The following is a 19,015-nucleotide window of genomic DNA, read 5'->3' as shown; positions in this document are numbered from 1 at the left end:
CGACCAAACAAACCGAACTGCTGTCATGTAAAGGGAAAAAATTATGTGTGTAGTGCTTCTTCTGAGGAGGACTCCATGTCCAATAACTCTAAGTCATCAAAAGGCACTCCATGTTTGGTTTTGCAGAAGAGTTCCTGCTCCTTGAGTCTGTGCAGGCAGAAGTGTTGCATTGCTAAGAGCGGGTCATATGCGACCAGAATAATTTGCACTGAGTCATCAGCATACCACTTAATTCACACAGATCATCATATCATAGCTTACTCAGATCTTCCTGCACTCAAGTAAATATCTGTGTTTTCTGAAACTGAAACTAAAAAAACACATTTACAAGAAAATGTATGCAACAAGCTTTGGAACAAAAGTAAAAGTAACTAACAAATATTCATATATCAACTCATGACAGATGGCTTTTTTTTACCAACAAGTCTGGTTATGCTTGAGGTTTCAGTGTTCAAAGATCATTTGTTCTTGTCATTGTTGCCAAGGGCTTGCCCATAATGGATTATTTGTTGGGTTTCCTAAATAGCATGAAGAATGCAATTTGGGCCTGCTCTTTACGTTTAGGTTTAGGGGAATAATTGATTGATTGGTAAAATACTTTTTGGCTGCACTTATTGAATAGTCTGCAGACTATCTCCTCAATAAATCATCATACAAAGGTTAAAAAGTGTGAAAAATGTTGCTGAATAATTGAAGTGCTCAAGATGATGTCTTCAGATAGACTATGCTATTTAAACAGCCATTCACACTTCAAAGCTCCATATTCCACCATTATGTTGGGTATATAGCAAATTAAAAAAAGTATAGAAAATTCGAACATTTGTGACATCTATAGGAAATGTGTTGATGAATTATTGTCTGACGACTGATTCATCATTAATGCTACTAAATGTTGAAGCTCCAACACGTTCTCTCTGAGTCAGAGAACATGCTGATTATACTGAGTGGGATTACCTGCAGTGACTCTGGGTGCATTTCTCTGCAGTATGTGGTCGTCAAACATTTTTGTGCTTTGCACACTGTGAATGCTGCGACGTGACTTCAAGCTAAACTGAATAGATTTTGAATTCATGTTTAAGGATGACTTCGAGGTTAAAATCTCTCTCGAGTGCACTGCTGCAAACGCGGATGTTTAAGGGAATACATTATGTGCTGAAGTATCCCATCCATCCAAATAAACACAATACAGCAGCAGCTCATGCTCAGACAATCTCAGGCTGACCTGTCCTCTGGGGACTCTATCTGATGAGATCTGATCCCTCCTTTGTCAAAAATAAGGATGTCTGGTCCCGGAGCACTTGCAAACAAAAGGGTCTGAGCCAGCAGTCAGGGCTGAAGATGGGGTAATTATCTGCAGAGGCTATAGAGATATTGAGAGGTCAGAGTATAAAAACTGGTTCTAGAAAAAAGGGGGAAATGAGGCTTCCTAGAGGGCAGACTCACTCTCACAACCCCGATACCTCAACCTGCATCACAACATGACGCCGCTCCAGCACCTTGTCCCCCCCCCCCCCAAACTCCCATTATATCCAGCTCCTCGGGGGGAATCTCACTCCACCATTAAGGTCAGAAGCAAACGCCTGTTTGCGGCGAAATTCACACATCCACATAGTACCACATGCACACAACAAACACACACACTCACACAAAGCTACTCCAGCCACCTACTCCTGTTACATAACACACGCACACTGCCTACCCATCCACCGACAGCTCTCCACTACAGTCAGCCAACAACGAAGCATCTAAACTGTGAAAGTACGACAGTACACTCCCCAATTTCTCATTTCAGACACGAGCACAGTTCCTCTGGGCCGCTGACGCTATACGACCTTTGTCTGTGCTGACAGTGTAAACTCCGAATTCACTCACATGGACTTTTCCCAAACGTGATATCTGAAGAATCCATGAGTACGAGCGTGGATTTGTTTTCTAAAGTGGACCACTAATCGTGCCCAAACTCACTCCCCAGCCCACTAAATGTAGGTTCCTATTTTCTAAAAAGCCCTATTGGCATGCAGAGAACACAGGAAGAGATTTGTTTTATTGTCTTAACAGACAAAATGTTGCTTTGAATTAGCTTGGGCCTAAATTGGCATCATTTTTTTTTTTGGCCAGTGCCAGATTTCATGCCAGATTCTGACACAACAAAAGACACCTTTGTTTGTTAGTCGAAGGTCTTTTGATGCCAAATATGTGCAAAGCAACACATTTTAGTAGTGTGAACATTTTCATAAGCCCTTCATAAATTTGAGAAATTTTTGATACTCCTTGGTTTTTTGCATGTTGTTGTGCAAGTATACTGAAAATCGTGAGACGACAAAAGCACTTAGCAGCTAACAAACCAATTTGTGTGGTAGTAAATGTCCTCTAAATGACTCACAAAATGGATACAAATGGCTCACTATGCTTTAACACAGCAGCAGGGTGCATCTCCGGACACCAGTTGGTCCAATTTCACAACAGAACACACTGTGTGGCAACACAAGTGTCATAATTGCTCCATCTTAACTTTACAGTGATTTATTTGAGGTCCAGCAGTTCGTTCCATTGCAAGAGCACCAAATAGAGGGAGAACTCATCTTCTGAGAACAGAGTCAGGCTGCTGAACGATGCACTTTTCACGCCAGACACCTCAATGAGGAAAATCTCATCATCCAAACAGGAGCTTTGGAGGAGCTGCACTGACACAGCCCTGAGCAAGACTGAACGGCTTAAAGGCACAGCAGAGTGTGCGTTCACACAGAGGACGCGAGAGTTTGCAAGATTTACTCATTTCAGAAACGCTGCATTTTAACAAAAATAAAGGACCAACTGGTGCTGGGTGAAAACTGTAGCATTCTGGTATTTTTTTCCTTCCAAATCACCATAGTAACACTGCTCCTGACTGGCAAGCTAGTCAAGTAGGGACTCGTTAGATTTAAATCTTAGGATTTTATTCACTTTTGCATTCTGATGCTTGGCCTCTTGTGTCATGACATTTTGTGGCCTCATATAATTTAGTTAAATGTTGGATCTTGTTTCCGGGCTCCCCTCTTGTTCCTCATAATTTATGCACAAGTACACAAACACTAAAGCTAAAAGTCTTTGGGCTTCTTACACACAAAGTGATATTAAGCATCTGCCCCTGGAATAGTAAGAATATTAAGGCCTAATGTTCAATAAGCTAAGACCCCTAAAACCACACAGGCATGATGCATTAGGGAATGATTTGTGCTCACCGCAGGTCATTATAGGATCACAGAAGGGGAAAAAATCTTTCCAGACTTTATAATGTTCCAGTGTTTTAAAGTAAAACCTCATTAATAATGCAGTTATCACTTATCTGGTCTACTACACACCACTTTTAAATGGGTGCATTTAAACCTGAATGTTAAAGCTACAGTTGATAGATCACATAAGAAGAGGGATTCAGCTAAAGAGTGCAGCAGGAAGTAAATCCTTTCAGCCTGAATGGACTGTGCACTGGGAGGTTATTCTGAAACCCCTTCAGATGTCGGGTCCAAATTAGGAACGACGATTGTGTTCCTAAAGGGGTTGTTGTACATGCAGTTCGCATACCCCGCTGCATGACAGGAGTCCTGGGTCACGGCCAGGGGGATTCAGTCGTGGAAAAGCTTGAGGTTATTCCAGTCGAGGGGGGGAAAAGCAGGAAATGGGGGTATAAACAGTAAATGGGGGTCACGTTACACTTCCTCTCCAGTGATTCCCACAGAAAAAAAACGCTTAGTTTAGATATGATTCACAAAACAACTGACCAAAATAACTCTGCTGATCCAGACTTAAGCTGTGGAACAGATGCTTCAAACTTTAAAAGAAAAAAAACTTTATTCAAACCAACTGTCCAAGAATGCGGCCTTATTTTCCTAAAAGTTAGAGCTATCCCAAGCATTTCACACATCAAGCGACAAACCAAACTGGAAAACAAGCAACTGGCATGTTGCCTAAGTGTGCGCTTTGAAGGCTGCAAGCACAAGGCCAGAGGACATGTTAGAACAGCATCAAAACAATGACATCTCCAAAAGGAATGTAGGACCTATGAGATAACGCTCAGCTGGCACATGTCGAACAAGATGCACTGACTGGGGGAGCTAACCTCAGACAAGCAGTTCTGGAATAGGGGAGACTGTTCACTGTCAAATTAAAATAAACAAAGGAGAAGTGATGGGATGTTCAGGAAGAAACTTATATTCATATAAATGTAAAGCTGCTCCACACATTTAGCCTCATTAAAAGTACTCCACATGAAAGAGGTCAAGAAAACTTTTGTTCAAAATTCTGCACTCACAAAATATCCTTTTAAAGCTCCTGTGATGATATTTTACGTAGTTATAAAAGTGACAGAAATTAACACTGAAGCCTCTATATGATCTAAAAAAGCAAACAAACTCGCAACCAACCAGATTGATGACTTTATATCGTCATTTTTAGTGTCTGAAACCGCTGCCATCGGGTAGGTGTCAGACAGAGACGATGACACTTCTATAAAGATTTACATGGAGTAAAAGGAATGGCTGCTGAAAGAAAGCAGGATACATTTTTGGTTGAGACGATCACACATTTCCAAGACAACACAGCAGAGATAATGAAAGATAAGCGGAACAAGTTTTTCCATCGGTGTGAACAAAATTAACACAAACTAAATGTACCTCACAGAAGCTTAGAATCCTTGTTTATATCTCTCACTGATAGGATTCAATGTTGGTTTATGTGAATGACTTTACCGTCCACATGTGGAGACAAACAAACTGAAAAATGTCCTTGAAGGCTGACTGACACAGGAAAACTGTGACATGCCCCTGAGCTATGCAAGGAAATTACATTGGCTTTCCACTGTTCTGAAGCCTCTCAATAGTGTGTTCTCAATTACATGGCTTTCCGAAAGCAGGAGCAACTGACTTCTAGCTAGCCCTGTCAAACTCCACAGCATTATAGGCTTTCATTCTGGAGGGCACACTTCCTTTATCCGGCATTTTTCTTCTTTAGTGCAGAAAATTTGCTCCCAGAGGCCAAGAAAAGTCCCTGTGTGAGATTTAGCTTCAAAGAGAATAGGAAAACAGAGATTACTTTCCCCCCAAAAACGGGAAAACTCAAACAATATCACCGCTTTCTCTTCTAAATGGTACTTTCTTGAAAGAGTTAGAGGGCCAGATTCGTTCTTTACTATATTTCTCATATCCATTAAACAAGACCTAAATCCTATACAAAATGCATATATCATAAGACAAAGTGGTCTCAGAAAGCCATTTTTCCTTTCTAAGGACACTTCATCCTCCAACATGATCCTCCATCCATCCCCAACCTGGATGAGGCCACAATCTTCCCACAGTTAGTCACGGGACTGCTGGCAGGCTGAGGGGACTTGGAGGCATATGCGTCTTTCCATCTGTTGCTCACTCACTGCTTTCCAAACCCCTTCCTCTGTCAGCAGCCATCTGTTTACAGCCCCGCTGGCAGGAAACACGAACACTTCCACCATAGGATACGGATGATGCACATTTTGAAAAAGAAAAGAAGTAGAGCCTATGGCGAATTTAATTGACCGCTGTTTCAGCCTCAAAGCAAATCAAGAGAGTGTGGATTAAGGGATTTATAAATATCACAAGACATTTAGAACTTTAGGTTTAAAGCTGCAACAACTATTTTTTTACCTATTCCTATCCTTTCTGTGTCACTGAATCAAAACAAGTGCATGCATTAGTTGATAGCCAATGCAACTGTATTGAAAATGCATATATTACTTCAATCATTTTGAAGCTCAAAGTACAAAGTATTTATTATATCATTTGACATTGTTGTCCCAAATGTCTTCAGTTAAGTTATTTGTTTTATAGTCTTGCTTTTTTTTTATTTAAATTTGTCATGTTCATTGTTTTTTTTGTTTGTGCTCTTTTTTATGCACTTCAGGTTTGCACTGCGGGTTGGGGGGATTGCAATTTCATCTGTGCTGTATGTCTAACATGGAGCATATTTGATTTTTTTTTGTTTCGTTGATAAACTAAGGATAGTGAGAACAAACAGGATTATTTCTAGAAACAATAAGTTATCTGAAAAGTAAATAACTGGTGAAAAAACTGCTTTTATCTGACAAAAATATTGTTTGATTCAGCGTGAAATGTGTGATCCTTGCATAACAGTTTGTCGAAAAATGTTGAAAAATCGTAATGTACTTTTTACTGGACAATAATTAAAATATAAATGCAAACTGACAATTGAGTATCCTGAAATGAACCTAACTCTCTCATGTATTTGGCTTTAAAACCAAACAAATGACATTTTATTGTACATGTTTTTAAATCATTTGATTTTTTTAGTGTGCATACTATGGGGAATTTACAAGTGTTTAGTTCATTATTGCAGCATTCTACCTCATCATCAAAACCAACAATAATGTCCTTGCAGCAAAACCCATAAAACATAGACCGAGAAACTATAATTTCTTATTCTTTTATTCATTCAAAACCATTGAGGCAACCTAAATCCAGACAACCATTGATTAATGTATGGTTGAGACACTCTTGGATCGCTTACAGTCTTATTCTGTAGTAAAAACCCTTATGATTCAAAATGAACTCAGCTTAGAAATTCAATGGCGCTCCCCTTCAATAAAACATTAGATCAAAACTACTCCACATAGCCAATAACAATGTCAGAAAATGGCAGACTCAAACAAAAAAACAAGTCTCTACTATCAGCTCCTAAGAGCTTGGAATGAGTATGCCCGAAATGTTCCTTTACGAGAAAAAAAACCAAAAAACATGACAAGCTCATCCCTTTACATTCAGAAGACAAGGGGGAAAAAAGTAGCTGCCCATCAATGGGAGAGAGGGAGTCTTTGTTCAATGGCACAATGGAAGACATTATGCAGGGGAGGATAGCGTCACATTCAATAAGCTAATGCTAAGGTGCTGCAGCCCACAGAGAGGACAGCGGGGCTGATGCAGAAATGACACCCTCGACCCGGCAGACCTCCCAGGCGTTTTGATTGAGGCTCTGTTTACAGCTCATCACTGCTGACCCACGGTCAAGAGTCAGGGTGCAGTGTCAAAATGCATTTCAGCGTGGGCGTAATAAACACTCAAAAGCCGCAGATGATACAAACTGTACAGACTAATCACCAAAACAGGGAGCTTTTAGAGAGGGAGGCCTGTGCAAACCCTGTTATCTGCTGTGCATCTGTCAGGGGTAAAGTCTGTTACTACTGCGCTCTCAAGAGTAAACCTGTGACGTAGAAGTGTTTCCTCAACACTGCTCTTGAAGATTAAACATGGCTGAAATCAGATACCTACTTAGTTGAACATAGAGGCAGATCAGTTGCTACAGATGCTGCAAAGGACCAGACAACATCTTCAAGTGCACAGGAAAATGAAAAGCATACTTTTATCAGTGCCCGCCTGGAAGATTTGATATGTTAACTGCATGCACATTTCAGGTGTGTGGATTAATCCATGTTACATCACATCCAAAGGCTTGACTGTGAGCTTGAAAGTAATGCTTGGACCTCTGAGACCTACAATACAGTGAAGGAGCCTTTGCCTCGTTGAGATGCAGGATTTTTCTTTTGAAAAAGTGTAATGAATATGTTCAATGTAATTCTGTGTTGCTCACAGCTCACTGCCGGAAAAATTTAGGATTTTCTCAAAGCTAACCAGTCAACAGTGCCTGAGACTCACAGGTTGTACTTCTAAAGCGTCTGTTACTATTTGTTTTTAAATATATCTTACAAATGGTTAAAATGAATAGTTTAGTCAATAACCATATTTGTTATTTTACCAAGAGTTTGAGGAAGAGATTAATGTGTTATCTCTGTCATGTTGGTGCATTAATTGTAGATCTAAAGAAAGCATTTAAGCTAGCTAAGATTAGCAAACAGACTTAAAGCAGGTTAGGAAGAGATCAACTAGCAGAGAGATTTGTTTCAAGCTCAAAGATACATCAAATTAGGCCTAACATCACGTTAACATTTACTTCAAGCAGCGAAAAAATGCAAATGTTAATATGAGAAGAAGTCATGCATTGTAATGGTTTCATACAGTGGCATAGAGATTTAATTTGTACTAATTTTCTTTTTGTGAAAAGACTAAATAAAGAATGAAAAAAATGTGTTCATTTTCATTGTGTAAACAGGTTTTTAACCTTGGATAAATGTTTGTTTGTTTTTTTCATATACTTTATTAATCCCGCAAGGGGAAATTCGGTTTTCACTCTGCATTAATGGAGAGGTCTCAGAGTGAGGGGGCTGCCCACAGAGAGCGCCCCAGAGCAGTTTTTGGGGTCGGTGCTTTGCTCAGGGGCACCTCGGCAGTGCTCAGGAAGTGGACTGGCACCTCTCCAGCTACCAGACCAGTTTCCGGACTTGGTCCGTGCCGGGACATGAACTGGCGACCCTCCGGTTCCCAACCCAGGTCCCTACAGACTGAGCTACTGCCGCCTGGTTAGCTTCTGTATTTATTTTCAAATGCTAACAGTTAATACATGCTAAGCTAGAATAATTGCTGACTGGCTCTAGCTCCCCAAGCCACTAAAAGGACAAACCCTCCACATTTGAGAGGTAGCACAGCAGTGTATTTCATCATAGGATGTTTAGCAGTTCTTTAAATGATAAATGTATCCCATTTACATTCTACAATGACTATAAGGTCAAATCCTGTGACCTAGCCTATTAGTTAAATGTCACTTTCTGTAGTGTATTTTGGTTTTGTGGAAGTAACATTAAAGACTTTATGCGTCTATCCAAATGCTAGCAATTTGAGGTGTTACAGATAAAAGCTCTGAAATAACGGTAAAATAATAAGTATCTCCAAAATACAAATGTTACAGATCTCCAGTTAAGCTGTGTTTGACGTGTGTTTTTATGAGACTCGATACTTCAAAAAAGAGAAAATAAAAGAGCGAAAATACAGGCCAGGTTTTGGGCTGCTAAAGGCGTCACAGATGTATTTGTGTGTGGCTTTATTTAGGCACGACATCTACAACTAGAAAATAGTGAGCTACTCCATAAACAGTAGCATTCCACATTAACAGCAGTTTACATTGACATACTGTGTTAGATTCACAGCTGGTGGTATTGACATTGACATTTCTAACTCTATAACAGTTTCTAATCCATATTCACAGATACAGCTTTAAAATATAATGAGCACATTGTGAAGATCTCACTTGCCAGAACAAGCGGCAGCATTTTGTTTTTCTGAAACAGATGGCCCACTGTGACCACTGTAAACCCAGTTCTTGAAATCAATTTCAAACCACACAAACCAAATCTTAAGCTTAAAATTGTTCAAACTAATTGGAAAACAATTATAAACTAAATCCGCATTTTCATGTGTGATATATAGGCCCTAACTGTTAATAAATCAACAATCATGACTTTAATTCAGGCACAAAAGCAGTGTTATATGTAACATACAGCCTGACAGCAATGTGGTCAATAATAAAAATGTTAATTAAGATATTCCAGTGTTTTCCATCTCAGAGGGGGAAATTAATCGCACTGCTGCTGCAGTGGAAAAATGCATTATCATCTTTCTCTGCGTCTGATTTGCAGATGAGCTCTCATGCTCATGCTCTCCCTGGCAACTTACTACAAGAGAGACACAGTGTGTACCAGGGAGCTGCTTATAGGTGCCACACAATGCCAACAGAGGGCTATGAGGCTTCAGTCTGTTGGCTTTTTGTAACCCTCAGTGTCGTCCCTATTGCTATCTGAGCACACAATGTCCTATTGTGCAGACTTATTAGCCCTTTCTTGAAATCCTGAGCACCCCTCTTGAGTAGCAGTGGATTTAGGGCACTGCCCTTGCTTTGACATTGGACTATCAATAGAAAAATATAAATGTCAGTATGAGCTTGTGCAGCTTTCTAAAACGCATTTGTTGCTCAAGACACAAGATGACATTGCACAAATGTAAAATAGAAATGGCCGGCTCAAGGAAATCCCTTAAAAAATACACAAAGGTCCACAACCTGACACTGAGAAGGAATAAAACCATCTTCACCACCATAACCTGATTATTTATTTTCATTTTGCTTTATTACTGTAACAATCTACGGGGCTCTGATGATTTTTATACTATGTTCTCAACAACCAAAAGAAGATACGTAGACAATAAAAGATCATTTCAAAACTTTGGCAAGACCATAAATTAGAGTAGCAATCAGAGCTCCCTTTGCAAATAGGACAAAAGACAAGTATTCCCAGGGCTTACTCTTGTTAATAGAACACTCCTGCACATTGAGATGAAAATCTAAAAATATAACTGAAACCACATCACAGATTCCATCTTTGCAGCTGTCTCTATATCTCAGTGATCCAGCTTTTATTCGACTTGCAAACTCTCATGTATTTATTCCCCCAGATGAAATCCCTGAACTAACCCAGGATTCTGCTGTAGTTCAAGAGTTCAATCTGGTTCTGATCCAGTAGAACAACATTTGCAGATAATATTAGTTTGTTCCTTTGAATTAATGATTCTGAGACAATTAATTATGCAGCAAGGACACAGTGTCCAGTGTCATGCCAACTGCCGGTTGAGTTTTAATTAGCCTGGCTATTACAGTCTATGATCTGAACTGACTCTACTGTATTAAGACTGTTTAAGCCAAAGTTTAAAGTTGAAGTAAGGTGCATTGAACTTTGCACTGTATAGTCATGTCAAACACATTTTGCAACTTTTCTAAAACGTCTTTATTTCCTTTTTTCTCTCCATGACAATGTGCATCTCCACTCATTTGATGGAGTGTAATCTTTGATCAGTTGATCATTGCTGTGGCGCAATCATCCTTCTCGGTGTGCATTTCTTGGCTGACAGCTAAAGAACTTTCTACATCAGACTTTCATTTCCTGCTCTATCGTCCATGTTTCTTCACGGTGAGGCTTACAGATGGCCACTTGCAACAAGACCGTCCTGTTTAATCATTTCATTTTCAACATGTCACTATCAAGAGAATTCAAAGATTAGGCTGTCAGTAAAAGGCGACGCTCGGCTTCAAACTGCAAGGACATCCTCTGATTTAAAAAGAAAATCAATGATTACAGTAACAGTCAGTAATTACATTGTGGTCATTATGTGCATATCTTTTTCATCTCAGCTTGAATGAGTCAATCTGTTGGTCAGTGTGTCCCAAAAAAAAAAGTCTAAAAACTACTGATTATGTTCCATCACGGGACACAGTTACAAAGAGGATCATTGAGCTGTTTTCTAAGTAAAGAGGCAGGGCATATTTCTTTTAGATATGTGTGGGCCATTCCAGGTCTTTTTGGTAGGACAGCAGAGAGAGAAAGGAAACAATGGGACTTTAGCCTCCACATATGGGGCATAAGAAACAACCTCAGAGCTAAACTAGCACCCAGAGATAGGGGACAATTTCAGACCACAGATAAAGTCCTACTGACGATGCCACTGAAAACTCTAAAGTGCCAAATCACTATCCAGGAAATTGGCCCTTTTCAGTTAAGCCTGATCAATAAAGTGTTGGATTGCCGTGCTAGCTATTCACCATCTAATCCTGAGGATTTTGGAGTCATTTTAGCATTACATGAATTGGGATTTTAGTCATTGAGGTCATAAGTCAACAGCTGCTTTAGCAATAGCATTTTTTTAACAGGCCTTTCATCAGCTTTTCACAAAGAGACAGATAACCCAGAAAGTAGAGGTTGATTTCCGGCACTCTATGCTAACATTTAGTGTAACCCAACATGAGAGTTCATCTCCAGAGTTTCTAAACAGTCACACTCCTCAAACATCTTCAAGACTCACCAACCACTGAGTACTTCTCTATAATTTCCCTCTGCCGTTTTGCCTGCCTGGCCTCGCCGTTGGGCTTATCATGAATTACATGCTTGTCTAATCTAAATCACCTGTTGTCCTGCAATAACCATCACTGTTTTCAAACAAAAAAAAGAGAAAATATTATGTTATTTGGAAATGCAACAGGCAGCACCTTTAATATCTGTCACTGCCAACAGACCGCTGTGAGGCAAAGAAACGCATCACAAACAGCCAGCATGGAGTGTCATCAGTATAAAGATCTTATTAATCAACAGAACAACAGGAGAACCTTAGCAAGGATGGGAATTCATTTCGAAAGAGTCTAAGGCTGTAATTTCTATTCACTCTTTCCCTTCAGCATTTTCTGTTAAATGCACGAGCAACTGGTTCCTTAGCAACAGACTCTGCAATGATGCAAGATTGAAGAGGAACGGCTCTGCAGCTCCACAGCGCAGGTGAAGACAAGTCGGCCAACGTCTCCTGTTGCAGCTCTTCAAAGCTTTCTCCGAGTTGAACTTGTGAAGGTGACTGCATCTCATTTCACAGCATTAGAACACACCAGAATGTACATCAAAGCTAATGCACTGTTTGTGAGGGAAGAACACGAAAATGGGCTTTGCCTTTTGACATCCTGTGCTTACAAATACTATCACAACACAAAATCTCATGTACTTAATGTTCAATTTTACCCCAAATATGTTAACGACAGACAAAAAAGATAACATTAGTATCTTTTTTAGAACATGAATAGACCATTGCAGGGGCCATGGTTTGAATTAGTGATTTGCTTTCAGAATAGATATTTCCTTCACATTTTGGATGTTACCCCACTGGTGTGGATGGGATAGTAGCAATCTCTTTTTTTATGCACTCAGAAAACCATCAGTGTTATATCCTACTGAGACATGTTGTGTCTTAAACATCAACAACAAGCCTCAGGTTAATAAAAAGCACTTAAGACTAAGAGCATAATTGCTTTTTTTTTTTTTGCTAACATTGAAAATCACGAGTCACAAAACTGTGGCTAAGAGGTCACAGAGGTCATTATCTCAACCAACAGATGGGGCAGTAGAAAAATAATGTTGTACACTTATCCACTTGTGTTTTGAGAAAATAAGTATGGAATAGTCTTTATGAACATGTTGGAAAGCAGGGGGACAATGCTTACTCTGTCTCATATGATCGATGTTGCACTACAAAATTGTACAACTACCTACAGCTTATAGGAGAAAAGAACACAATGAGAGTGCATCACTCAAAATTGCTTTGAAATTATACGGCAAATAACACTGTAAAATCATAGTGAAATGTTCCCAAAACATTAGTATCATAACAGATTTGTGAATGAGGCAAGTAATAACCTTTCTATTTTTAAAAGGGGTGTCTCTCAGAGAAAATTCATAAAAGGCCCCATTGTTGTCCTATCATGACATGAAATAAAGACATCCTCATTGAGACATTATGTAACAATCCTAAGGCAACAGAATGAAAGGGAAAATCTTCCATTGCTCAAATGGTGAACTGACCTGCTACAGACAACCAGATGATTAAACACATGAACATGAGTTTATTTTTCAGACCAATCTATTAGAAACCCTTGAGGGCCAAATTAACACAATAACGTGCCCCTGGGCAGAAACATTCAAGTGCCCTTCCAAAAACCTGCCGCCCACCAAACAAACCAACACTAAAGCCCCCACTACCACAGAATCAGAGGATTTGTATGACAGCTTGCTGTGGCACTGTGTGAAAAGCTGTCGTGGCACCAGCGGAGAGCTGTAACCTGATTTTTTTTTTTTTTTTTGCTGATGCATTTACTGTCTCTACAGATCTCAGGCCCCTGCGCAATTGCCGGGTTGCCGTAATGGTTAATCTGGCCTCGTTAAGAATCTGCTTTAGGTTTGATGTTGTTGGCCTTCACAGTGGTTGGTGTAGAGATGTAAATGTTGACTGTTTATACAGTTTTCTGTCAATGTAACATTGTCAACCTCAACAATAACCTCCTGAATTTCCCTCGGGATCAATAAAGTATCTATCTATCTATCTATCTATCTATCTATCTATCTATCTATCTATCTAATCACGTAGTATGATATCCTTTATATATCAGTTTAACACTTCAATCAGCATGTCTGTCTTAGATTAGAAATAGGTCTACGTACCAATTTTTTTAACATTCATCCATGAGCCTTTGCCATTGGCTTAAAAGGCTTTACAGGAAGTGTACCCTCGGTGCTGCATGCTTACAAAAATTCAGACCAATACACTGTTTTGTTTTGATTAAAAAAAAGAGTCTAATAGAGTCGCCTCCCTTCTACATTTTGGATATTTAGTTAACAAACTATGTCAAAAACAGTTCAATAGATAATCAAACATTCACAAGCGCAATCTTTCACTGCCAACTCATGATTGGTGCCAAACACAAAGCAAAACTGGGTCCATTTATAGTCCATATTCTTTAAGAAATAATGTTTGCTTAATTTTATCTTTACGCTTTGATCAATTTAGACTTCTTGCTTCTTTTCCTATTTTTTTTTTTAATAAATTGCAACTTATTTCACTTAATTTGTAAATATTAAATGGCTTTAAATCAAGATAATGCTTCCAAAGTAGACAGTATTGGAACCAAAGCTGCATACACATATTTTCAGACAGTTGCTATGATATTCCTGGAGGACCCTCTGACAGCTGAATTTGATGGACAGCTCACTGACTGCTGTGTCACTGGATGCATGGGGAGGGTGAGCAGCATGGGAAAAAAACACATGAGAAACCTCTACCATCATTTATGACAATGAAATGACAAATGACAATCATCCTCACTTAAATCTGACACACAGCAAAAGCTTGTAATATAGGGGGGGTCTGTGGTACAGTCATCTTCTCTGATCAGATGATAACATATAGATGTGATTTCCAAGAGTGTAGCTGCTAATTGGCTTTACAACAAAACCAATTTTATCCACCACACCAAATCAAGAAGTACATTTGTCTGCCTTCTGAGTATAAGAACTCTGTGACTTAACATTGTGCTGCACAGATATAGGCTTAGATTGAAAATAAATCTCAGACATTGATTTGAGGTCACATTTGGTGCAAGATCAGAAAACCGTGTTCAATTTGGAAAAAGTCATTAAGGAGCTAATTGGAATGGCTCAGGCTGCCTCATGTCGGTGAGATTAAACATCTGATGGTTAACACTGCAGTGCATTTGGGGGGCAACTCATTCCTTCCTTTCGCAGGACTATGAGATCGACTACGCCCCCAGACTCAAAGTGCGATTGTTGACACTGTGACAATGTTACCAAGTGTACATAAAAGGAAGGGAAAGGAAAAGACCCCCCCCCCCTTTCCAAACCCTCAATGAATGAAAAGACCCAGAAAAGCCCCAGTATGATCCCCTCTTATACTCACCTTCAATGGAGATTACATGCTCTCTGATCTGGTTCTGCAGGGCCAGGTCATCAATGCGCTCGATCAGGTCGTAGATGGCGTAAATGTTCGGGTGGACTGACTCGAACCGGTGGATCTCTGCCCTGATGGCCGCAGAGTTGGACAAAACAAACGGCGAGCCCGCTGAGCCGGGTTGTGAAGCCTGGCCTGAAACAGTCCCCGAACCGAACTGACCGGCCCCTGAGCTCGCGGACGATCCGGATCCGTACTGGGATGGGATGGACTGGGGCACTGGGACGGGAACTGCCACTGGGACAGTACCTGGAGTGGGCATAGCCGGCTGAGACTGCTGCGAGATACCAGAGACTGGGACGCCCGACTGGTAGTTCATCTTGGCTTTTTTTTGTTTTCTTCTGCTTTAGGATCTTTTCACTCTTTGAAACGACAACACGGATCTGCAGACTAGAATTTGGAATAGAGGCGACGCTAACAAAAGAAGTCCGCGCGAACTGATGGTGTGGAAAACGATCGGCGCAGAAGCATCAATAGTTGGTCGCCAATTGCATCAAACGCGGCTCTAGTTCATATTAATACAACTTGACTGTGATTCATTTTCCGTTATTGGCCAGATCTATCCAGGGCCCTTTTTTGTTTCTAACAAACCCGCAGTGCCTACCACTGGGACACTCCTCTCTTGCCTACAACGCTGTTTTGGTCAAACCCTCCTCCTCCTCCTCCTCTTTCTTTTTCTTCTTCTTCTTCTTGCCTGGTTGCTGTGTTGGAAGCAGACAATGGGCTCGGCTTCAGCACGGCGCCCTGTTCCTCCGCTGCCGTCAATGCGTTGTTTCTGCTCTGAAACCAAATAGCGTTTAGTCCTCTTTGGTCCAAGTGGTCCCTGCCCAGCGCCCTCCTCCGCATGCTCGAACGTCACCCATCACGTAATTGTACTCGAGATGGGGGAGGGTGTGATCGGATTTGTTCGGAGTGTGTGTGTGTGGGGGGGGGGGAGTCCGCAACGTGCACATCATTATGATAACCTACCTGACAGTTATGCAACCGCAAAAAAATGCGCAACACTCACAACAAGATGCAACGATTAAGGTGAATTAATTGTTATTGTCTTCAGTACATAAACTGTAGGCCCACAATAAGGCTACGGATCTCTTTGCAGACCTCCACAATCACACTTTCACACGTGCGTGCACGCGCACGTTGACGCGCGACTACACACACAGATCTGCTCTCGTGGGACTTTTTTTTCGCATCAAATGTTTATCCTTTTCTAACTAAAATACTAATTGTTTGCTCCGACTCTATGTCTGATAACAGGCTTCAGGGGGATTTCGGGCTACTGTTCATTTTTAAGCTTGAGCATTTGAGGTCAATTGAAACTCAAAGTAAATTAGTAAACGAGTAAATAGGCCGTTGCTATAATTTGTATAATTTTAAACCCAAACTTGTATCTTATAGGCTACCAGTCACCACCCCACACACCCTCCCCCCTCCCCACCACCACATCGAACAACATGCATCATCAAACATTCTTGTATGTTTCAAAGGCAAAACATGATATATCCTTTTAATAATGAAAAAAAAGATGTGATATGGTTAATGGGATATTTTTTTTTACATATAAGGGAGAAACAGAGTCCCCTGGTGGTTTCAATTCATACTACACCAACAGCTGCTCAAGGCCAGATGACTGTCACAGTCAGTCAAGGTTCTGCTGTTTTTGTGAGTGTGCAAATAAAGACTGACCAAACACTGCCAAAGAGCCACAAATGTAGGCTACTTTGATGTAAAGTTCAGTTCAAGTGATTTGACTTTTTTTCATATAATGATAAAGAAAACTGTGCCAAAATGAAAAAGTCTGAGATTTACAAAAAAAAAGTAATTTCACTGTAATAGAGGAAAAATTAAAGCATTACAGTTCTTGAACCCTCTGGCAGCGAGCAGCTCTAAAACTCCTTCCTCATACATTAATAATACAGAGTGTGATAACTATTTAAAATGCATTCTGCCCAGCATAAATCACGGCTCCAGTCTAGAGATGAATATTGGTTTTACCACAGAGAATTTCCAAGGGACATGAATGAAGATGATTCAGGAAAGGGGGGGGAAGAAGTTTTGCGTGTTAAATTTCCAGGAGTTTACACAATCTGAAAGGATGTAATGGCATTCTCTTAACAAGATCATTATGAAAGCCAGATGTTATCCATATTTATGTAATCATCTTTATAATTCCTTATGTAACCAACCTGTTATGACGAAGATGAAGATGATCATCTCTGAACAGCATTGTGACGCACAACTTGACTCTTCTGTGCAGCAGCATTGTGTCTGAGAAATTAGAAATTCTGTATAAAGAGGAAAATGCTGCAGATTACAATCAGTGTTGATACTTTTCATGAACTAATGCCCAATGTTGCCAAATACACATACTGCAACATGACCATAATCTTCATTTTGTGCTTTAGTGCAAATCAGTTTTAACCAGAATGATTGTTATGACGCTTTTGATGTTGGCTTAATATTATTCCCTGGAAATGTATTGCTATACAATGTTTGAATAATTTTAAGAAACTATAAACCAAGTATTTTGTTATTTAAATATGATAATGAATGAAGTCTGCAACATAATACATAATGTTATTTTCAGCCCTCTGGCTCCATCTGTTGGCCAAATGTAGAACTTTGCTGTGCGTCTCCGATTTGATAAGAATAATCTATTTATCACTTATTTGCACAGACATCACCTGTTTTGTCAATGCTCTCTTCTGATAAATATTAACCAGGAAGCCACAGATTCATTTGAAGGTCCTAAATTCACTTGATTTCCTTTTTCACATTTCCTGTAACTTCATCATTCTGACAGTCTGCAGTTTATAGGCCTCATTTTCTTTTTCTTTTCTTTTCTTCTCAATCTTTTCTTTTTATGACTTTTTCAGTTTGACTGAAACATAATGTTGGCAATATTTTTATCCTTCATTCATACAGCTGTTTTATATGGATATCATTGCTAGTGGCTTGTGATGGAAAGTACCTCAATAAATGTAGATCACAGTGTAAAGTATTGAGGAGCACTGTAATGTTACTTCTAACAGACAGCTCCACTGTATTTCAGAGGGAGACAATGGAGGCTACATTTTCAATGGTATGCATGTGTTTAAAAAACTTTACACAATGTTATTAAATAAACTTTTAGAACATATTCTGTCAACAAACATAATACTCCATTAACTCTTGAGAGACACTTTAAAGACTAATTTGTAGTGTACTTTAAATTGATTAAACCACAAATTGATTGAATTAAAACATTCATGCATGAACAGATGTCTCTTAATAAAAGTGACATTAGTGACAGGGTATTCATTTTTGAAATAATAGTCATCTTAAATTGGCTCTTAAGGTATTTGTGGGGCACCTGTAGTGTTGTTATTACTGTGTGTGCTCCAAGTACAGAGGCTATAGTCCTCCAAAAGGATGGCCCGGGTTCAAATCTGACTTATGAATGTCTTTCCCCACTCTCTTGCTCCTGGATTTTTGAATTTATGCAATCTCTACAATAAAGGTACAAAAAGCCCAAAAATATATTTTTAAAGAATATGTTATCTTTAGATGCACAATGTCTAGTGTCATGCGTATATGTAGATGAAAAAAGTGAGAGAGGATATAGAGTGAAAACTTTGGGTTTAACTCCTCCTGGCACTGTTTTAAGATTGCATAAAAGTCATTATCTAAAATTAGTTGATATAAAGTTTAAGTCTATTTCATGATAAATCCATTATGAACTCAGACTACTGAACATTTTATCTCCCAATTAACTCGTCTCATTTCTCACTCGAAATGAT

General features: G+C 39.6%; 1 protein-coding gene across 2 annotated transcripts in view; it reads right to left on the bottom strand.

The window, feature by feature from the left end:
• Nucleotides 1–18,143, bottom strand: part of agap3 (ArfGAP with GTPase domain, ankyrin repeat and PH domain 3) — a 117,422-nt gene extending 99,279 nt beyond the window's left edge. Inside the window, exon 1 of one of the 2 annotated variants that reach the window (XM_079347673.1) lies at nucleotides 15,186–18,143. In XM_079347673.1, the coding sequence (XP_079203799.1) occupies nucleotides 15,186–15,555 (370 nt within the window). In that variant the 5' untranslated portion in view covers nucleotides 15,556–18,143. The remainder of the gene's footprint in view (nucleotides 1–15,185) is intronic. The other variant, XM_079347677.1, reaches the window with a different exon arrangement.
• Between the last annotated feature and the right edge of the window lie 872 nt (nucleotides 18,144–19,015).

This window comes from Symphodus melops, assembly GCF_947650265.1.
Source record: "Symphodus melops genome assembly, chromosome: 7".
Classification (NCBI taxonomy): Eukaryota; Metazoa; Chordata; class Actinopteri; order Labriformes; family Labridae; genus Symphodus; species Symphodus melops.
Note: the sequence above shows the minus strand (reverse complement) of the source record. Positions and strands in the feature narration are given on the sequence as shown.